The sequence below is a fragment of the Triturus cristatus genome, chromosome 3_1, assembly GCF_964204655.1.
Source record: "Triturus cristatus chromosome 3_1, aTriCri1.1, whole genome shotgun sequence".
In the NCBI taxonomy this organism is placed as follows: Eukaryota; Metazoa; Chordata; class Amphibia; order Caudata; family Salamandridae; genus Triturus; species Triturus cristatus.
Genome location: NC_140583.1, coordinates 305,258,085 through 305,278,719, shown reverse-complemented (window position 1 = coordinate 305,278,719; position 20,635 = coordinate 305,258,085). Strand labels below are relative to the sequence as shown.

At 42.6% G+C, this 20,635-nt stretch overlaps 2 protein-coding genes across 9 annotated transcripts in view; one reads left to right on the top strand and one right to left on the bottom strand.

The window, feature by feature from the left end:
• ZNF609 (zinc finger protein 609) overlaps positions 1 to 20,635 on the top strand; it is an 873,827-nt gene that overhangs the window by 592,386 nt on the left and 260,806 nt on the right. The gene's annotated exons all lie outside the window — the stretch shown is intronic.
• Positions 931 to 17,789, bottom strand: LOC146860148 (Krueppel-like factor 9). Its single transcript, XM_085646466.1, has 2 exons — positions 17,189 to 17,789; positions 931 to 1,148 (listed from the first exon to the last, which is right to left on the bottom strand). Exons 1-2 carry the CDS (start codon positions 17,787 to 17,789, stop codon positions 931 to 933), a joined length of 819 nt encoding a protein of 272 aa, XP_085502592.1.

The window sequence follows — 20,635 nt, the reverse complement described above, 5'->3', positions numbered from 1 at the left end:
CTATCGTCCTGTTCATTCCTGTCTCGACCCATTATCAAAATATCATCTTGAAAATAGATGCCTTTCAAACCTTTGAATAGTTTGTACATTAACCTCTGAAACATGGCAGCAGCAGAAGCCAGACCAAAAGGCATGCGCACAAAACGATAACACGCAAAAGGGGTCATAAAAGCAGTAGGGTTTCTGCTGCTGTCGTGTAACTGGATCTGATGATGGGTTGATGTTAGGTCAATTGTAGAGAACCATTTTATGTCTTTAGATTGAGCCAATAATTCATAAATTCTGGGTAAGTGAAATTTGTCTACTATTATGTTTTTATTAAGATCTCTCAGATCGATCCATAAGCGCAAACGGCCATCAGGTTTGCGCGCGACAACTAAGGGAGCAATCCATTCTGCACATTCCACTGGTTCAATAATCCCTTTCTTTTCTAAACTATCTAATTCTTTCATAACACCTTCTCTTATGCTTATAGGAATGTTCCTAGCTTTATGAGCTACAGGTACAGCATTGTCCTTGAGAATTATTTTGTGTACAAAACCATCTAACTTTTCTACTTCTCCAGAAAATACCCCGGGAAATTGTTTGATCATGTCATCCACAAAATTTTTATCTTGTTCATCCAATAATAAAACTTGATCATGAGTATTGGGGTTGAGTATGATCCCCAGTTCACCTTGATCGATCCAGCCTAGTACAGAAGGTCCTTTTTCAGCAACATACAACTTGCCTATAGTGCTTCTGTCTTTAAATTTGAAGACAACTTCAACAAATCCAACCATCGGAATTGTTTTCCCCTGTGTAAGTTACAGGTTGTATGTCAGTGGTTTTTTAGCTTTGTTCAATAACTTTTTCGAATTTACTCTCCCATACTGTACATTGAATGATAGTATAGGGTGATCCCGAATCGGGTACAATTTGTAAATCTACTCACCCAATGTTTATTTCACACACAAGTTTCTTTTTTCTTGAAGAACCAACATTCAAAACTACTTTATCTGTTTCTATAAAATCATCAATGCAAAGAATGTCATCATCACTAGAAAGATCATTATCATCAACAACTTCTTCCTTACCCTCATCAACACAACCCACGGTTTTCTTGCTGTTCTTATTGATCTTCCGCCTGCATGCTTTGGTAAAATGACCTATAACACCACAATAACTGCATCTTGATTTTAACGCAGGGCACCACGTATCTCTTGCAGTATGACCTTTATAACCACATCTGTAACATGTTGGTCGTTTGTCTTCATAATCATTTTTGTTATAGCGAACTTGTTTCTTGCTAAAATCTTTATCATTGTTTTTTCCAATATTTTTACTGGTACTTCTGTTAGCAGATACTTTACTGACCACATTACTATCCTCACTTTTCTTTAGTCATTTGTGCACATTTTTTGACATCTTACCTTTTTTAACAGTGGCTATGATTTCATTTAAGGGTGAATCACCACAGACCCATAGTTTTTCCTGTATTGCACTATTATTGGAATGCATTACGAGTTGATCTCTGATGAAACTGTCATGAAGATTTTCAAATTGACAGTTAACCGAAAGATATTACAACGCAGAAACAATCTTCTACTGATTCATTTTTTTAGCTGTTTCCGCTGAAAAAACTCATATCTATTAATACCTACACACACTGTGGGTTGATAATAGGCATCAAGATCATGTAATGCATCTAAAAATACATTAGAATCTTCACTAGATCTAGGTTTTTTTTTCCATTTGGTAATATATTCTAGATCCTTCAGGTCCCAAACTATGCAGAAGCATTTTCTTTTTTCTCGAGGGAGTAAACTCATCTTCATTTTCCTCCTCCAAGGCTGAGATATAATTAAGGAAATAATCTTTCCAATCTAACCATTTTAATACAGGATCTCCAGAGCGAGTTGGAAATGGAACTGGTAAACCTAACCCACACCCCTGAGTAGCTATATATATGTATCCTATTCTAAGGTGAAATGGTTACAAATATACATTACAACTTCACAAAATTAAATTCAATGAATTTTATAGGACATGTATAGATTCTAAAATTACTTGTAGATATTGCCTTTTGTACAAATCACAGTGAATGAATAGTATTTGATATGCACTTAAAAGGTCTGCTGCTAATTCACTTGAACATGGTGTGCATATTATCGTATATTTTATTGACGCTTTAAGATGACATGCACTTGTTAAAATATAGTGTGCATATCACCGTGAAAATGGTGTGCATATCACCGTAAAATGAGTAAGCAATATAATTATTTTTAATTACCATGAACTTGATAACAGTAAGCGTACGGTGCTCTCTTAAAGATGAGTTATTCTACAAAGCACCGGTTTCAAAAGAAGCAAACCGGAGCACTCACTAGTTCTTTTATAATGAAGGTCTTCTAGTGTACGGTGCTCTCTTAAGGATGAATTATTCTATAAAGCACCGCTTTCAAAATGGCGGTCGCGTAAGGTCACGCTGCGTGACCCAACGTGGTGATGTGTTGACGTTCTTACGTTGTCTTACGCTTGCTGTGGAATTAGACCTTCGACATCCTCGTCATGGAGTTCGAGAATAGAAGATTTCCAATGCAAACTGGAACGCCGCCTTGGAACGTCTTTGCACTCGTAAGATGCACTGAAGAACTTCCAACTGTCACTATCGCAAGTAATAGTTCGATAATTACCTTTGCGAATAAAGTTGATATATTGCTCCGCATAGAAAAATCACAAATTGATTGTGAAAGTGATCAGTGAAAACGTCGACGCTGTTGCTCCTTTTTTAAAAATGTGCTTCCTTAGTCTTCTGTGACGTTTAATTGAATCATTCAAGTTCTAAGTAAAATCTCGACTTCCTTAAAAAAAAGCAGTTCTTCACTCTGCTTACTCTATTACATAGAACTGCTATATGTAGTATTCCCTTCTTTTTCTCCTTCTCTTCTTTTTTATCTTTTTGTTTTTTTAAAAATCGTGCAAAATAGATCAAATCTTGAAGAAATGTGAAGTCAGGTGAGGTAAACTCTAATCCCATCGAACGTCACCAAATTGTAATGATGACTCCACCAAGATATCAGATAAAGATGAGAAGTTTATTAGAAGTAAGCTGGTACATCTGATAAGCCAGCAAGACCACTCTTTATCTGACTCCCTCTATCAACACTCCAGAACTTTACGTAGGTATCTAGCAACAGTAACCATAGCAATGGTCACAGTAATAGCTGAGATACCACATACATCACAGTTTGAATGATGGTAGTACGTGTGAGGGGATGTGTGTAGCCTTGCTTTGCCGACAAGCTGGTTTTGGTGCCATATTGTGCTTATGAGAGCATGGGGTCTGTCTAGCATATTTTATTATGGATTTGTAAATATACTTATGTGCGCAAGATGTGAAACGTAATGCGTGTAATAATGCTTTACAGTACACGAGATGTAGTGAATCGTGATTGTCAGTACAATATTTGATTTTCTTACCTTAGATTTAAGATATTCTTTAGAATTTTTCAGTTTTGCATTATTGTTTAAGCCTCTCGGCGAGTTCCCATTCCTTTCATGTAGCGAAAATAGCAGATGAGCTCTCTTCAGCGCTCACGACCGGCACCAACTTTTGGATAGCAGGAGATCAAAATAACAAGGTTTGCACTTTTTCATGGACCTAAGCAATATATGTAAATAACACTAGTTTACAAGAAGAAAGTGCACCCATTGTCATTGGATTGTAGGCTTGTGAGCAGCGGAAGTGAGGCTTGAATAAAATGCAGCTTTTATTGTAGTGAGTGGTAATTACGCCCTTGCGTTTAAAATTGCTTTCAAATCCTAAAAGCACATGCAGTCCAACAAGGACACCAGCTCGAGTTTTTAGCAGAGAATTCAAAAAGCCAGATGACAGGGGAACGCAGCCCATTTCCCTCTGCTGTGTAGCACATCCCAGCAATTTCAATATAAAAGGTTATTTGATGCTCTCTCTCTATTACATTTTCCAAGCAAGTGTCATACTGTTGTAGACTACATAACAGTAATCACCAGTTTCTTGGTATTGGGAAGACAGCTGTATTACGCGTTTACTTTGTCTTCTGTCCCAGAATTGAGGCAAGTAGGATTAGAGTTTTGATTCCCAAATGGTCACAGTCTGTCAGGTAGGTGGAAACTGGTTGAAAGGTGTGGTGACATTTGATTGTTTGCAGAAGCTCTTGCTATGGGTTTAGCTAGAGGCCTGAAGCCAAGTTGTATGACGAGGAGCGAGTTCTATCATGTGCTGTTTTTAGATGAGATTGGAACGAAGGTGTGGTCATACAGTACTGTGAGATGTCCAATGAAAACCCAAATATGTTATCTGAGACAATATTTGTGTGTTGTGTGGCCCGTATTTAATGTATTGATGGTGGGGTTTTCATTTTTGGATTTGGAAAGTGGGAGTTGTTGGAGCAAAATATTCTTAAAAATCAGTCGCTGTTGTGATTAGACTGGAACCTTCTGAGGGTAAGTAGTCCACTTTGCCAGTCCTTTGTGTGAAAAGCCCAAGGAAAATAAATGCAGTAGTCTGCTATAAATGCGCAGATTCTACAGTAGTCATTTGCTCAGGCTCAGTACATAAATATTTAATAATTAAATATCAAGGTATATAGCTCTTTTAACTGTGGTGCTTTCAGGTGCGGAAAACCAAACTGCTAGACAGTATTCAACGTCTTGCCACTGTCCAACATTCTGTTGTCCTTGCTTGAGACCTGTGGTTGAAATGTCTTGCAACGTTACCGGTCACCCAGCCTTTCCTAATTGGACCTTGGCTACACATAGTGATTTAAATGAGTTGGTGCGACGTACTTGGTGTTTACTCTATCAGCCAACTTGAGCCTGGTGAAGCCCTACTCTTTTGCCATTTTGTCTCTGAGAGCAGGGTGGGGAATAGCATTGTGAGAGAGGGGGGATTTGCTTTTTATTGTTGCATTTTTCTGATGGTGCAGTCCCTTGAATCATTTAGTGTTGTGATCTGTGCTCTGTACACTTTTTACTCATTCACTAATAAGTGTGTGAACATAGGTGGGCGAGCTAAGGCAGATTTGAGCCTGGTATGAACCAAATGTCTTCCTCCAGCCTGTCTCCTGTCTAGACCTTTATTCAGGATGACCTAGTCCATTGTGTCTCTACCCCTCCTATTTTTTTAATTTTATAAACTGAATTTTATAGCTTTTTCTTTAAGCATTCAGCAACCCACAACAATTTCTTCCCTCTGCTTTATGTAGTTTTTTAAAAAGAAAAAACAGCACCCTGCAAATTTAAGACGAGCTTTTACAACATAGCATAAGCATGCATATAATAAAGTTTGTACTTCCACTTATTTTCATTTTTTTGGTCCAGTCTAGAGAACGCTTTAGTTGTCTAGCCAATCACCTGTTTAAAAAAAAAAAAGCAGTGAATACACGTGTAAACATGGATTAGAGGGTCCCTCTTCGTCCATTAGTATGTCGAAGTGTTATTCTCATTTTGTTTCTTCCGGTCACAGTCCTGCTTTTTTTTTTTTTTTTTTAATTTGGGCAGTTTTTACTTTTTTTCTTCATTTTGGCACCATTTGCATACTGCCTTTACATGGCAGCATTTTGTTTGTATTACCTTTACACTTTCAATGCCTATTCCATATATTATGGGGAAGCTTCTGGCTTGCAAAGCCCAGATCTATTTATTGTCTTTGCTGGTGCTTAATTTTACATGTTACCTAGGAACTGGCGTACATTTTGGGTCTTTCGATGTAAGGGCCGCTGCCATGGTAAGGTCGAGGGTACACGCACGCGGGTAGACTGCGTTACCCACTCAGCATGCACCCACTCTTTTCACAGGGTGGACGCCGTCTCATCTAGCAAGAGGTTGTGCCCAACAGAAATATGCTGAACTACTCCCAGTGTAATTTTCAGACATCACAACACATTCAGCAGCACCTGCATGTTGTCTGCTTTCTTTCCATGCAACGTGCAGAGTGCTTTTTAGGTCTCGCCTGACCCAGCGCATGCGCTGGTCTGGCGAAACTTTTTGAGAGGGCTCCAAAAAGTGCTACCAGGCCAGTCTAGACCTACAGTGCATGTGCGCGGGCGCGCGCTTGACCAGGATTCACGGCCGCTTTGATGTTTGATCCCGATCGCGATCACTTTCGTGGCCGCACTGCCGCTTGGCATAGCCAATAGGTCTTGCTTTTGGGACCGTATAAGTATTTAGTTATGCAACTGTTGCATGGCTAAACACTTATAAGGTCCCAAAGGCGAGACCTATTGGCTATACCAATGCTTGTTTAAAAATGCCAACTGAGCCCAAAACGAGGGTCGAAGCTAAGGGGCCATAAAGCCTCCTTTTGATTGAGAGCTATGGGTGGGAGCTATCTGAAACTTCACAACTAGCTGCAAATGCCATGGAGGGGAAACAAAGGCTCACAGCTTATTACTTCACGGGTACTTAAGAGGCATGCCTTTGACTTTGTTTAGTCCCTGTATATAAGACATATATGCATGCCCTGGAAGAATGTCAGATGTGTTGGTCTGTCCCAGTATTTACACAAATACTGTAAATACCTCTATTTTGTTTTATTTCTTTTATAGCACTACCAATCAAGGGTGTTGGCGCACTTTATATCACATGTACACATTTTACATTGACCAATCATGTGTGAATCAATGTACAGGATGTGTTACATAAAACAGTGATAGTTGCAAGTTGTAGGAGTCACATGTACGTAGCTGACTGTTCTGTATTAGAAGAATATGAACTGCAAGTGTTAAAAGCAGTAACCCACTTACCATCTACATAAAATAAAAATCTCATCCGTGTATCACATGATGTGCTTTCCAGGAAACATATTGACCCTCTATGCTACTTTAATTGAAAACGGGGACTAGACAAAAAAACAATTAAGCAGCACAGATTTACTGCCACCACGTACTCCTAGCTGCCAATTTCTTTGGGACAGAGTTTTTAAACTAAATGCATAAATTAAGGATCAGATTTTGCGTCGGGGTTGAGTCACTTTTTGTGGCATAAGTCCAACGCAAAATCTTATTTGTTAAATATTGTAATGTGCTCAAATGTACTCATGTTAGACCTGCTAAATGTCTGGCTACTGGAGAAGGGAGTACCGGAAGTGGCCAGCCCCTTCGTGAGTTCACTTCCTCCTTCCTTTTAGATTTTATTTGCTTTAAAATATCAGGTTACACCCTTTAAGCAAGAGTGGAAAAACATAAGACGAATCAACAACAGTAATACTAATAACAAAAATAATAGCATTAACACATGTAGAGAGACACTCCCGCATACTTTCAGCTGTCAAGAACTATATCCAGCCATAACCTTTAATTTCTGCTATTGACTTTGTGAAAGCATGGTCGCTCAGTGGGATCAAACCCAACAGCAGCCGTCCGGTAAAGGGTGAATGCCTTCCAAGAGCGACCGCGTCCCTGTTAAGGCTGATAAAATAAGTGCCACAGAGATGAGTTAGCATTAACACATTTTATTTCAAGCGCCACGATGAAGAAGATTGCAGCAGTGTACGGAGCCCATGAAAACAAGCTATCATCAGGTCCGCCCCATGAAACTTTCTGCTGATGTCAGCAGTGCGCTTCATTGTTTTACACGCACAGAGCTTACGATCAGCATTTCACCTGCCCAAGGTCAACCAATCAAGTTTATTTAGGGCCAAATCCCATAAGGCTTAAAATACAAATGAAATACAATAAATGCTTATCGTTCAGAAGAAAAAAATTAAAACCGCCACACAATAGATAATCCGTTTCTTTTATAAAACCTTAGCCAAATTCCCCCATGCTATACACACATGGTACATAAATTACGTTTTAGTACTTCAGTTATACAGCGGAGCTGCAAGCTTATGACCAGCACAGATTTATTACTCAAAGAAGTAAAGATTGAAGCTGTTACCAGCACTAATTCCTAGGCTAATAACCCAAAATAATTGCAAAAAAATTTAGTAAAACTAGCATAAGAATTGCCACCCCGCACAAATCAACTTATTTTCACTCAGCCGACAGTTTAGACAGATTGTGCTAAATCTAGGCCAATCTGTGAACCCTACTTGCAGACACTATCGGGGTCACTTTAACGTGCAGATTTTGGATGTTCACAATTTTTACTGCCCATTAAATGTGGAGACTTCTGATACTGCTAAAACGCATAATAAGATTTCTTTATTGTAAATAGCCCGCCTATTACACTCTTTCCACAGTTAATTGCTTTTGGCATTTTATCTTTGATGTGCACAACACATACTTTAACCTTCAGCACGAAGGAGGGGGAAAACCGTATTAATGAGTGGAATACGAGTGAGGTATTTGTCCTTGACAGTGGGGGACCACTATTCCACTGGCGGCAAGAAAGTTCCAAGAGTGTCAGGACAAATTCAAGGAGAATGTGGTTCAACATGGAAAAATTCCAGAAGACGAATGATCATGTGTGATATTTTTTATATATATGCAGTGTTTTTAAGATGAGATTTCCTCTCAGGTAAGTAATCAGAAGTAGCAGCCAACACGTGTTTCGCCCCCTTACAAGGCCATCCGGCCTGGGGCTTCCTCACGGCTGTACTTATACAGGTGAAAAACGTGCAGTATTTACAGTGCAAGGAATTGCAAAGAAGTATTACAGAAAATTGTGACACATAATTGTAATGGGTGCATTTTCGATAATCATATAACACATGTCTGTATGTAGTAAAAAGTAGTTTGGAAAGAACCAGAATAAAAAGTTAGGCGCAGTAATGGAAAAAATCGATTGAATAGGTATTAGACATGAGTCAAAGTTTGAGCGGGTGGACAGGGTATGAATGTGGAGCCGAGCAGAGAACAGGGGAAGGGAGAGACAGCCAAAAAGAGATGCATAATGCGCAACGTAAATACGGTATAAACATAAGGGAAGAAAAACCCGTATCAGTACAGAAATGGGCCTCTGCTTTGTTGTTACGCTGATGGCGCTTTGATGGGCTGCTCCATGCCCATTGTTTCCAGAGGCCGCCCTGTAGGGTCGGGGGCTCTGTGTGCTTGGAGACTTTGTTATATAAACTATTCAGGAGCATGACCCACTCTCGGCCACCCGCCTACCAAAGGATTGCCAAAATGGTGAAAGTGGTGACTGATGCAGGAAGGGAGTCGGAGGAGATAACCTCTCTCTCTGACCGTTCTGTGTGACGAGCGTTATCCAGAGATGGTTGGATTTAATGAGCACTGGCAATAAAAATAAAGACACATGCCGGAAACATCAATTACTGCTACGATGCTATGCAGGTATTTAACTTTGAAAATAATGCACTAAGCAGAATAAAGATCCACTGTGAAATCCATGAAATATCGGAATGGACAAATACCGTGCATTATGGGAAATGTATTTTTTAATTATGGTCATGTGACTTTCCAGCATAAATAAGCACGCACAAAGCACTTTGTTTTCACGTTTGTTTCCACCCGTGAACAAGGCTCACGCCGAAACGCGTAGGGATATGGAAACTTATGCTGCCTGTCCTTGGATTAAACGCTTTCATCACAGAAATGGGCCTCTGCTTTGTTGTTACGCTGATGGCGCTTTGATTGGCTGCTCCATGCCCATTGTTTCCAGAGGCCGCCCTGTAGGGTCGGGGGCTCCGTGTGCTTGGAGACTTTGTTATATATATATATATAGACTATAATGGGACTGTGGAGGCAGAAGCCAAGGAGGTTGGGCCAGTAAATTGCTCCAATCAGTGAGAACCTACTTAGACTATGAACAACGAGCCTCCAGGTGCAAACATCGAGATAGTGGAGCGGGCACTGATGAAAGCCGCATGGCTGAAACGCGTCTGCCCTTGCGTTTCGCTATTTCTTGTAACAACGGAGCCTTCGCTGCAATAAAGTTACCTTCGCCACTGAGCATGTGTCGGACCCATTTCTTGGAATGGGACTGGTTTTTTCATATTGAAGACGGCTTGCAAACAACCGTCTGATCCGGCACGCCTCTCGGTCTGGAGTGACGCGCAAAGTTTGCGATCTGTGGTGTGGTGTCTAGAAAACACAGTGCGTCACCCCCTCCGATGGTTGGATATACTCACCGGAGTTTGAAGCTGTTGGAGGAGAGCGCAAGCAGTGGTCAGCAACGGTCCACTGCTTGTAAGTGGCTAAAGTTGTAATTACCATCTTTGCACTTTGGAAGGTCTGCCGGGGTAAAAGTGCTTTCCGTAGCCGAACATTGAAGTTTGGGACTCTACTGGGTGTTTTTGAAGATTGCCGATCACTGTATTTGGACTTCACAGCGGAGGGCATGGAAACTCCGAGATGGACTATAATGGGACTGTGGAGGCAGAAGCCAAGGAGGTTGGGCCAGTAAATTGCTCCAATCAGTGAGAACCTACTTAGACTATGAACAACGAGCCTCCAGGTGCAAACATCGAGATAGTGGAGCGGGCACTGATGAAAGCCGCATGGCTGAAACGAGTCTGCCCTTGCGTTTCGCTATTTCTTGTAACAACGGAGCCTTCGCTGCAATAAAGTTACCTTCGCCACTGAGCATGTGTCGGACCCATTTCTTGGAATGGGACTGGTTTTTTATATATATATATATATATATATATATATATATATATATATATATATATATATATATATATATATATATATATATATATATATATATATATATTTTCCAACAAAACATCCAAGCTTTAGGGGCGCACTCCCAACAGGCTGTACCACCCGGCATTAATATTTTGACAATATCCTGCAAGGCTGCTCTGATGCTTAACGGCGACCTGACGCGTTTCGAGGCTTCCTGCCTCCTTCTCAAAGGTCATTTGCATTACAAAAAACACAGGCAGTTTTCATTTCCACATTTATTCGCGCTCAGTATATATATATATATATATATATATATATATATATATATATATATATATATATATATATATATATATATATATATATATATATATATATATATATATATATATATATATATATATATATATATATATATATATATATATATATCTGCTCTGATGCTTAACGGCGACCTGACGCGTTTCGAGGCTTCCTGCCTCCTTCTCAAAGGTCATTTGCATTACAAAAAACACAGGCAGTTTTCATTTCCACATTTATTCGCGCTCAGTGCGCGCGATGCAAACTGGACTTGGTAGTCTTACAACAAATGTGGAAATGAAAACTGCCTGTGTTTTTTGTAATGCAAATGACCTTTGAGAAGGAGGCAGGAAGCCTCGAAATGCGTCAGGTCGCCGTATGGTACAGCCTGTTGGGAGTGCGCCCCTAAACTTGGATGTTTTGTTGGAAAATTACTGCACGGTCAATCCTACCGTGAGGGACGGCAACATTCCACAATTGGGAAGGCCGAGGGTTGTGAACTGTTTAATAACCCGTTTTCGGCACAACAGACTGTGACTAATGATTCCTGTACGTTGCTCCGCAGCCCACTCAGGGTGAAAGTTGGTGCTTTTAAAATTAGAAATTATCACAGGACCTACTATAGGTAACATGTGTTGTAAGACTACCAAGTCCAGTTTGCATCGCGCGCACTGAGCGCGAATAAATGTGGAAATGAAAACTGCCTGTGTTTTTTGTAATGCAAATGACCTTTGAGAAGGAGGCAGGAAGCCTCGAAACGCGTCAGGTCGCCGTTAAGCATCAGAGCAGATATATATATATATATATATATATATATATATATATATATATATATATATATATATATATATATATATATATATATATATATATATATATATATATATATATATCCCCTTGAATTTGTCCTGGAAAATACTTTAACCTTACCTTGTTTTTTGAGAACGATGGGTATCCTGTTGTAAAGTAGAAAAAATGCTTATATCTACAGTTTGTAGATATAAACGTACAACTGGGTCTCCTCTCTCCTGGAAGTGCAATGTTCCCAAATCTAGGCCTTAGGAGAAGAGATCCCATTTGCACATTTATATCTACAAACTAGAATGCAGATAATTGTTTGATTAAATACTGCATCTTTTTTTCTATTCGCAAAAACATAAACATTCCTGGCCATCAGAGGAAAGGGTATGTTTTGGAAAAGAGTAACCATGCAAGGCAAAACTAGTGTCTAGCGCTATTGTGACTTAAATCTCACAGTGTGCATATTGAAGTTGTTTGATAAACTTTGTGCAGAAAATCTCTTCACAACAAATACAGGATATAAAACAGAGTGGCAGCCCCTGCAGCACCAATGACGGGATTGGATGTGAAATTTGGAAAATGGTACCATTTTCTCATTTGTTTAATCATGCTGATATGTCCCTCAAATTTGCATCTCAAGAAGACTATGCACAGACAGGAACCGCTGGCTCTGCTAGGCTTACAATGTTATACAATGCATTATATCAGCTCTCACCTTATAGGGCCTTGTGTGCGAGATAAAACTTTAAGTTGCTAATTCGCCACAGTCACCGGAATCTCCCAAATTTTGTTAAATGGAAAAGTTGCTTTAAATGGGAGACGCGGACTAGTGTCTTAAGCCCGAGTTGGGAACCTGGAGATCAGCTGTCCAATCGCTCCTTTGCCACTTAGCCGGTAACATCGTGTGATGCCGGGCAAATCACTTCATCTCAATGTGCTTGAAACAGTAAAAAGGTGTAAACCAGCGGTGCGTTTTGGTGTATAGACTAGTGCGCAGTTCATAGCTTCAGTAATCCGGTTTAACGTGGTCCTGCGCATCATATCTGTGCTACATACTGCACCTTGTGATCTTTAAGATGCCCCTGCTACACTATACATTAACACACACATTTATTTTAAATTCTTGTAAATGCCACATACCATTTCTCAGGATAGTGTTGCAAATCGATGTTTACGTTTATTAATTGCTCCCATGGTGAACATTCCAAAAAACCTCCGCTGACTTTCTCTCCTGAACTGTTCTTAAATATGTAATCAATGCATTAAATAAATCCACAATTTTTTTCAAGATGGGCAATAAAGAAGCTGCGCATTTCACATTCAGTGCTAGCTACCAGAAATGTCTTCTGTGTAAATCACCGCTTTCAAACTGTAGGGCCCTGCTGTAAAAAAAAAAACTAAAATCAACCCTTGTGAGGCAGTAGTAAGTCTACCGAACCCCCTCAATCTGCCAAACAGGCGTATTTACTTTGTAGCCAAGTTTGCGCTATTGAAATCTCTTCATTTGCATACACATACCACTATTCCACATAATTACACTCTAACACACAGTGCCACGCCACGTAATTACAATACACTCAATACCACATAATTACTATCCACATTTTTCCAGTGCACACCATACCACATAATTCCACTACACAATTCCACAACCAACAAATCTAATCCAACCCACATAATTCCACTCCACACCACATATATCCGCTCTATTCCAAACCAAAATACATGGGTAAAAGACATTGCCATTTACAACGCCAATAGCTCTAACTCTCACAATTACGAAACCTATTGCATTGTAAATGCTTGTTTAGGACTTGTTTCCTGACCTCTGGTTCAGCTCTTGCTCTGCTCTCCTTGTTCACAAACATTACACTGCTCAGTGAAAAAAAGACGCTCAACCTTGCGTCATCTGATTATTGCAGGTCGATACAAGCTTCTGTAACCATACACTGAGTATGGAGGCTTTGAAAAAGGTGTGCAAAGTCAGAGGAGTTTGATAGGTGGCAGAGAACTTACTGATATGTGGCATCTTGCATTCAGTTTAAACCCTCCTGGACGCAACAACTTAGTGGGCTAGTTTGTATTTACTGAAACTAGAAACTGAATGAAGGTACTTCAGAATTAGTTGGAATTAAGCAAATGCCTGGAACAAGACGTTGGGTCCCACAGAAATATGCTGAACTTGTCCTGGTGAAGATACCGAGACAAGTTCAATGCACGTTGTCTGCTTTCCATTCCCAGGAGAAACATGCAAGCTGCGAGAGGGGCATTTTTATTTTCACCTCCAGTTTAGAGAAGTTAAGAGGCCATCAGGCCTCTTTTTAATAGAATATCTTGACTGGATGTGCCCTGGAACCTCACATTTAAATGCAATGGAGGGGAAGCAAAGGCTCACTGCTTGTTATCTCTTTACAGATACTTAAGAGAGGCATGTTTTTGACTTTGTTCTGTCCCTGTATATATAAGTGCATGCACTGTAAGACATCTGATGTGTTTGTCTGTCCCAGTATTTACGGAAATTAAATAGCCTTGTGTTATTTCTTTTATAGCGCTGTTCATCCCAGTGCAGGGTGTCAGAGCGCTTTATGTAACTCACACATTATACATTGACAAATAATGTGTGTAAATCAATGCACAAGATGGTACATGAGACAGTTGGGGGGGTACAAGGTTTAGAAGTCACGTCCTTCATAGCGCATTATGCTATATTAGAAGGAATACGATTTATGAACTGCAAGTAACAAGGATCTGTGTTAAAAGCAGTAACCCACTTACCCTTCTACATAAAATAAAAATCTGTCATCTGCTTTTTAAATAATGTGCTACGCAGGAGACCCAGCCTTCTATACTACTTAGATTCAAATCTGGGACTAATCAAACACAGATCTCTCCAGCAAATATTAACCTCCGGGGTTATCTCACCATTCTTATTTCCTGACATTTACTGGGACCTTGCCAGCAGATGCCTTAACCCCATAAAATATTTTAAAAGGCATACTTTGCAACCAATTAAGCAGAACCGATATACGCCCATGTTTATCCTTGTTGCCAATTTCTTTGAAGCAGGGTTTTAAAAAACATAAATGAGTTGAGGCCCAGATTTAGGGTTGGGGTTGCGCCACTTTTTTTGGCACAACCCCCACGCAAAATCTTATTGGTTAAATCTTCCAATGCGCTTGAATGTACTGATGATACCTGATAAACATCTGTGAGGTCTTAATATCTAATGTCACTTCATGCTAAGTCACTTTTGCGATGTCGTGCGTTGTGCCGTCATCCGCTGAGATGGCACACGCCATGATGTCACTTACACATTGCCTTACTTGGTTACTCCCCCCCCCCCCCCCCACTTATTTGTTGGGGGCTTGGGCCGTTTTCCGGTGTTATTGCAGTTATATTTTCCTTAGCCGACTCGCGCTAGTGCTGCTTTCCCTGCTTCCCAAATAATGTCTTGAGATGACTTGCCCTGCTGGGTTTACCGTGTTTAAAGCATTGGGTTTCTCATTCGCCCTACTCTTCAACCTCTCTCCGATTTCCCCTCCACGTACGAGTAGACTTGTCCTGATGCATTTCCTCATTCAGACATTGACACGTTTTCAGTGAAACTGGCATTTCGTCACTTAGCTTCTTTTTGAACTTAAATAAAAAGGAAACCTCCCGTTCTGCCTACAAGCCTTACTTTTAAAAGTGCACCTTGTTTATTTCACGACGGAGACATCTAAACTCATGCGGGTTTTTTGAGAGGAAGTGCGTGTTTGTGTAAAGACTTCTGCTGAAAACGTCTTCTGTGCATCCGAAAACTGCCTGCGCTGCGGTGGGTGAGCCAGAGGGGACCGGATCGTGGGTCTGTTGCTGCCGCAGATGCTCACAAGCTGCTTTTTATCCACCACTCCCCCTGCGGCCACTCTGGGCTCCCCCATGCGGCGATGCCTGCAGCAGCCCTGATTGGCCCCTGCGGGTAGCCATGTGGAGGTGGAAGCGGAGTGCAGATGAAAGCAGATCGACTGCCGCCACTTGTACGGAGGCTGCTATTTCTCCAGGCGATCTGTAGTTTGAAGTGTCGCGCTGTACTCCTGCAGCGAGGCGGTTGACGGGCTCTGTCACGAGCTGTCACTTGTAGCTCTCATGCAGCTTTGCGCTTTGTTGAATTTCCAACCTTTTAAATGAATTAATTGTCGGTTGCAAAAATGAAGGGAATTCATTTCGCAAGCGATTGGGGATATCCGCCCCCTCGTCTGCTAAAGGATAATTGCGGATGCATTCGATGGCTACCAGAGTGTTTCACTCCACCACGAGAATTGTGTCAAACGTCAAAAAAATGTGATCGCACCCATCCCAATTTTACTCAGGTGGCTGCCGATCGAAGCCAGAAGTCTCCTGAAACTTACCTTCATTATTCACAAAGCCCTTCACAGAAAGACCCCGATCTACCATGCTCAAAAATGTAGCATTTCAGGAGGCCAACGTCCTCTGTGGAGCAACAACCTATTGGGAATACCTCCCTGCAATAGAGGAGGATCCCTCTAACAGCCTTTTTTCTGGGTGCTCCCCCAGGATCTGAGCAACATTCCCCCTCCAATCAGAACCAATCTCTATATTAAAGTCTTCAAAGTGAAGATAAAAAAGCTACGCATCCCTCATTTTCTCCTCGATGGCCCCACTATCGTACCCTGGTAGCTTACTGTCTGGATAGCTCTAAAATAGCAAGCATTTACAATGCAATGGTCTCGGCATTGTTAAAGTTAGAGCTGTTGGCATTGCTCATGACATTATTCTTGTTGATGTTTTTGTTTTTAAAACATTGAAAGAAACGGCATTGTTATTTACAATGTCAATAGCTTAATCACTCTCCAATGCGAGACCTATTGCATTTGCACCCACACAAAGGGCAGGAAGGAGACTCATCCTCGGACTCATCCTTGGTCATATTTCCCGCTCTTTGTCTGAGGTCACATGTTGGAAGCGTCTGTTGTACGGCGCGCCCTCCCGGTTACGAGCAGAGCACACGGTGTCGCTGATGAACCTCGGGCACGAGCCGCAAGTTCAGTCATAAATGCACACGTCTACATGTGTATTTTCTTTGGTGGGGGTCAGTCTTTAGAAAATTGACCCTAACCAGTCAGTGCGGCATCGCCTATGAATACAAATCTAAAAGGCGGTTTTTAGTTAGAAGCATTAAAAAGTAGTATGAAATGAGGCACGATTCTAGAGCGGACTCGCATGTAAACTGACGTTTGGCAACTATACGTAGGAAAGTGAGGTCACAGCCCCGAGATAAAAATTGTGTTTTGGGAGAAAACCGATAACCCCAATGTTTGACCCATGCCCTAGACACATGTATATAGGCTTTCACCGCAGCCCACAGCTGGCTCACACCTGCTGACACAAGGTGTCTGAGGTGTCTGCGGCCACGCGTCGCCGCCAGGAGTGCCTCCCGACAGCACTTATCTTCGACACTCACCTGTGATTCAGCCTGAAAGAAAACCCCACTTTTGTTCGTGGCTCGCACGGGCTGCCCCAGTACTCACCTGTGTGCATGCGGTAGTGCGCCTTCAGGTGCGAGGACTTGCCGTAGACCTTCCCGCAGCCGCTGTGCGGGCACCGGTGCCTTTTGTCGGCGCCGCCCCTGTCCTGCGGGTCTGGGGTGGGTGGCGGGGATGAACTGTCCCTGATGTCAAGGGTACAGTCCTCCTGCTGCCCCTGGCTGGGGTAATGGGTACAGTCCTCCTGCTGCTCCGGGGGGCTGGGAGCAGGGCTGCTGCGGTCCTCTTGCTCTGGTGACGGTGGGTTGGGGGCGACTGGCACGCTGCTGGGGGGAGGGTACTCCAGCACCATCTGGTACTTGTTGAGGTCCAGCAGGCTCCGGACGATGGCCAGCAGGGTACAGTAGTCCTTCCAGGTGTCCCAGAGTCCGGCGGGGCGCTGCTGCAGAGGCGGCGGCTCTTTGGCCACCTCTGGCTGCGACCTCTGGCGCAGCAGGTCCGACTCCTCCGGCGCGGTGGCACCCTTGGGCACCGCTGGCAGCAGTGGCGGCGCCTGGCTCTGTGGGGGCATCAGCACAGACGGGCGGTGGGAGATTGACATCAGGCACTGGGCAGCCACAAAGTTGGGGTAGGCGACGGCTTTCATGGTAGGGTCAACCAAGAGTTGCGCTTCCCCTTACCAGGGGTCACGGAAGGGCAGCACCAGGCAGGAACAAAGGCAGCAAAACCAAGTGGCTGCCAAGCAGGGTGTCTGCTTCTCATTCACAGCCTGTGCTCAGAGTGTCTGTCAGACGTCTCTGCACACTCACACCCACAAGACCCACTGCCCCGCCCGGGACGAGTAGCCAGACCCCTTCAGTGTCTCATTGTGTCTCCTCCAGCACTGAGTCTGTCTGTCTGCTGCCTGTGCCAGTCCCACACTTCAGACCCGCACGAGGCCGCCTCTGCCCTTGGCAGGAGCATCCACCCCGCCGCCACAGCCCCCTCGGTGATGCACGTGAAGTGACTTTGCACTAGTGCGAAGAAGCAGTATGTCCCAGCACTTCTGAGAAATCCGAGGGAGAGGGGGCTGCCCTGCCCGCCCCTGCAGTTTGCAGCGCCTTCACTTCTGTTTTGTCTGTGCTTAACTCCCCCTTGTTCTCTCTTGCCGGTTCTGTGTGCTCACACCCCCTGATTCCAGAAACCGCACCTGCTGCCCCGGCATTTCTGGTGCTCGGGAACAGTTTTGCAGACTCTTGAAGCGTGCCACTCTGATGCAGCTCGCCATTGGCTACCAATCTAGGTGATAGCATGCTGTTGTACCACGGTGTCCGTTCCCTGTCCCTGTAGATCACTCCATTGGTAATGAGGGGGCAGGCTGTCCTTCAACACAAGGAGGCGGGCCAATCACAGCCAGCAGCGGGGCTCCAGCGTGCTACCCATGCATTTACCAGGAGGAATATAAAAAGGGCAATGGCACAAATGGCAAGGTAAGGCCAGGAGACTTAATCCGAGCCTATGTGGCATGTCTCCAATGTATTGACTGAAGTAAATACATTTCACACAATTTCAAAAATGGAAAGCACATTGTCCATCATCTCCCGATCCACATGTTTTGATTGAAGTGCAAATATATTTCCATTCTCAAAGTCACCATTCCCCATAGTACGGGCCACGCAGCAGCAGGAGCTCGCCGACTTGGTAACCATGTTTCTCCGAGGTCAAGCAGAAATGCCTCGGAGAAACGCAGCAAATTTTCGGATTTGGGGGCGTGTTTTTCTTTCTCTCCTCTTGCCATTGGCTCGAATGTTTACATTCCAGAGGAGAGAAAGAAAGTAAAAAACATGCCCCCGAATCCGAAAAAACGGGGCTTAAATGGACAGACGCCCCTCTCCTCCAATGGCTGGCCTCCGTTTAGGAAGCCAGCCAATGGAGAAGAGGGGCGGGTTCAAGTCCCGTACTAAAAAACATTAAATCTCGCGAGCAAGACTGCGCAAGCGCAGCCTTCGCTAGCCGAGACCTAAGAAGGACCATCCTTGTATGAACCCTGACTCAACAACTGAGCGCCTATAGATGCATTTAAAGCCCTCTCCTAGATCCTGTGTGCCCCACTGCTAACACAACCCCTGACATGAAATTGAAACAGACTGAATTCCCACTGACTGAGACCTAGGAACCTCAGGTCCCCATTATAAACAAACAGGACAAATCACATCTGAAACTGATGCAGCACGGAGGACAAGATTTACATAATCTCCTTATGTCACAGATTCTTATTCACAGCAGCTCATTCATACACTCATTCATTGGTGGGGCCCATAACACCAACACACTCATCATTCAACCAAACTCACTCGAATCTGTACACAGGAGAAAAAGGCGCTGGACCTGTGGGTACCTTATTACCTATCAGGATTAATTTGCTTTTACATTCTATACACATTCTATATACATCTTCGGAATCCTGACCTTAACATCAAGGCACTCCACTATTTGGTCGATGGACAAATTAGTTGGACTGGTTGATGGTGAATTAGAACCAGCTAAGACACAATTAAAGCCTAGGAAACATTTGATATTTTCTGTAATGAATTTAAGAACCACAAACATTTCTTATTAATTCAAATTTTGTTTATCTTACCGTTCATTAAAACTCTTAAGTTGTCATTTATTATCTAGAGCTCGTTATTTGATCAGTAAATTTATTTAAGAAAAATATGATCATTCAGAAATTACTCTTTGACATAGATTTTCAGAAAAATACATTGAATCATTACCAATTTAAAGATGATGAAAGGTTCAAATCAAACAGGGAGTTATCAGCATTCTCAAATGAAGGTTCCCTCGAACGGACAGTCCAGTCCTCGCCAAAAAATCAAACCGGCGTGCAAAATACAGGATACAGCGTAGAAAAGTTCAGAATTTCAATAAAATCCGAACATCAATCTGGAGCATGGACCAATTCCACACTCAGACTGATAGTATAGAATTTAGGAAACACAAAAAAATAACCCAAAGATACATGCAGCCACGACCGCGACCCCAAGAACGAAGCAAACGAATAAACGCTGCTGCAACCCACCCTTCCAACTCCTCCGACCCTTAATGATTGATGAGAGGGCTTTTATATCCTTTTCTGTCTTACTTCATGTTAGATTAGGGCAGACCAAATGTTCTGATTGGACAGTTCTGGGTTATCGGTAGTTTGTTGAAATTTCCCCAGTGCAAACTGGTTCTCCATAGTGACTTTTCACAAAGTTCTCATATTGTCATTGTCTGTTCCGTTCCCAGGCAGGGGAACAGTAGCTGTATCTTTTCCCAAGGCAAAAAGGGTCCCACTGATAGGTCCTCTCTTTGTCTCTTCCTTGACTTTCATTTGGTCATCCCTTGGCTGGCGGTCAAGTTTCTGACTTTCGGCCTTGGCAGGGAACACAATGTCAGGAGTTCAAGCTACCTCGTGATTTCAAGAGCGATCTGGGCATGCGCAGAAGTCATCACGTGCACATGGTAGCA

Excerpts from the sequence above, each read along its gene's own strand:
- LOC146860148 (XM_085646466.1), bottom strand. The coding sequence starts at position 17,789 with ATGAAAGCCGTCGCCTACCCCAACTTTGTGGCTGCCCAGTGCCTGATG. Across the intron at positions 1,149-17,188 it reads GCACTACCGCATGCACACAG|GTCATTTTACCAAAGCATGC; the intron begins GTGAGTACTGGG and ends GTGGTGTTATAG.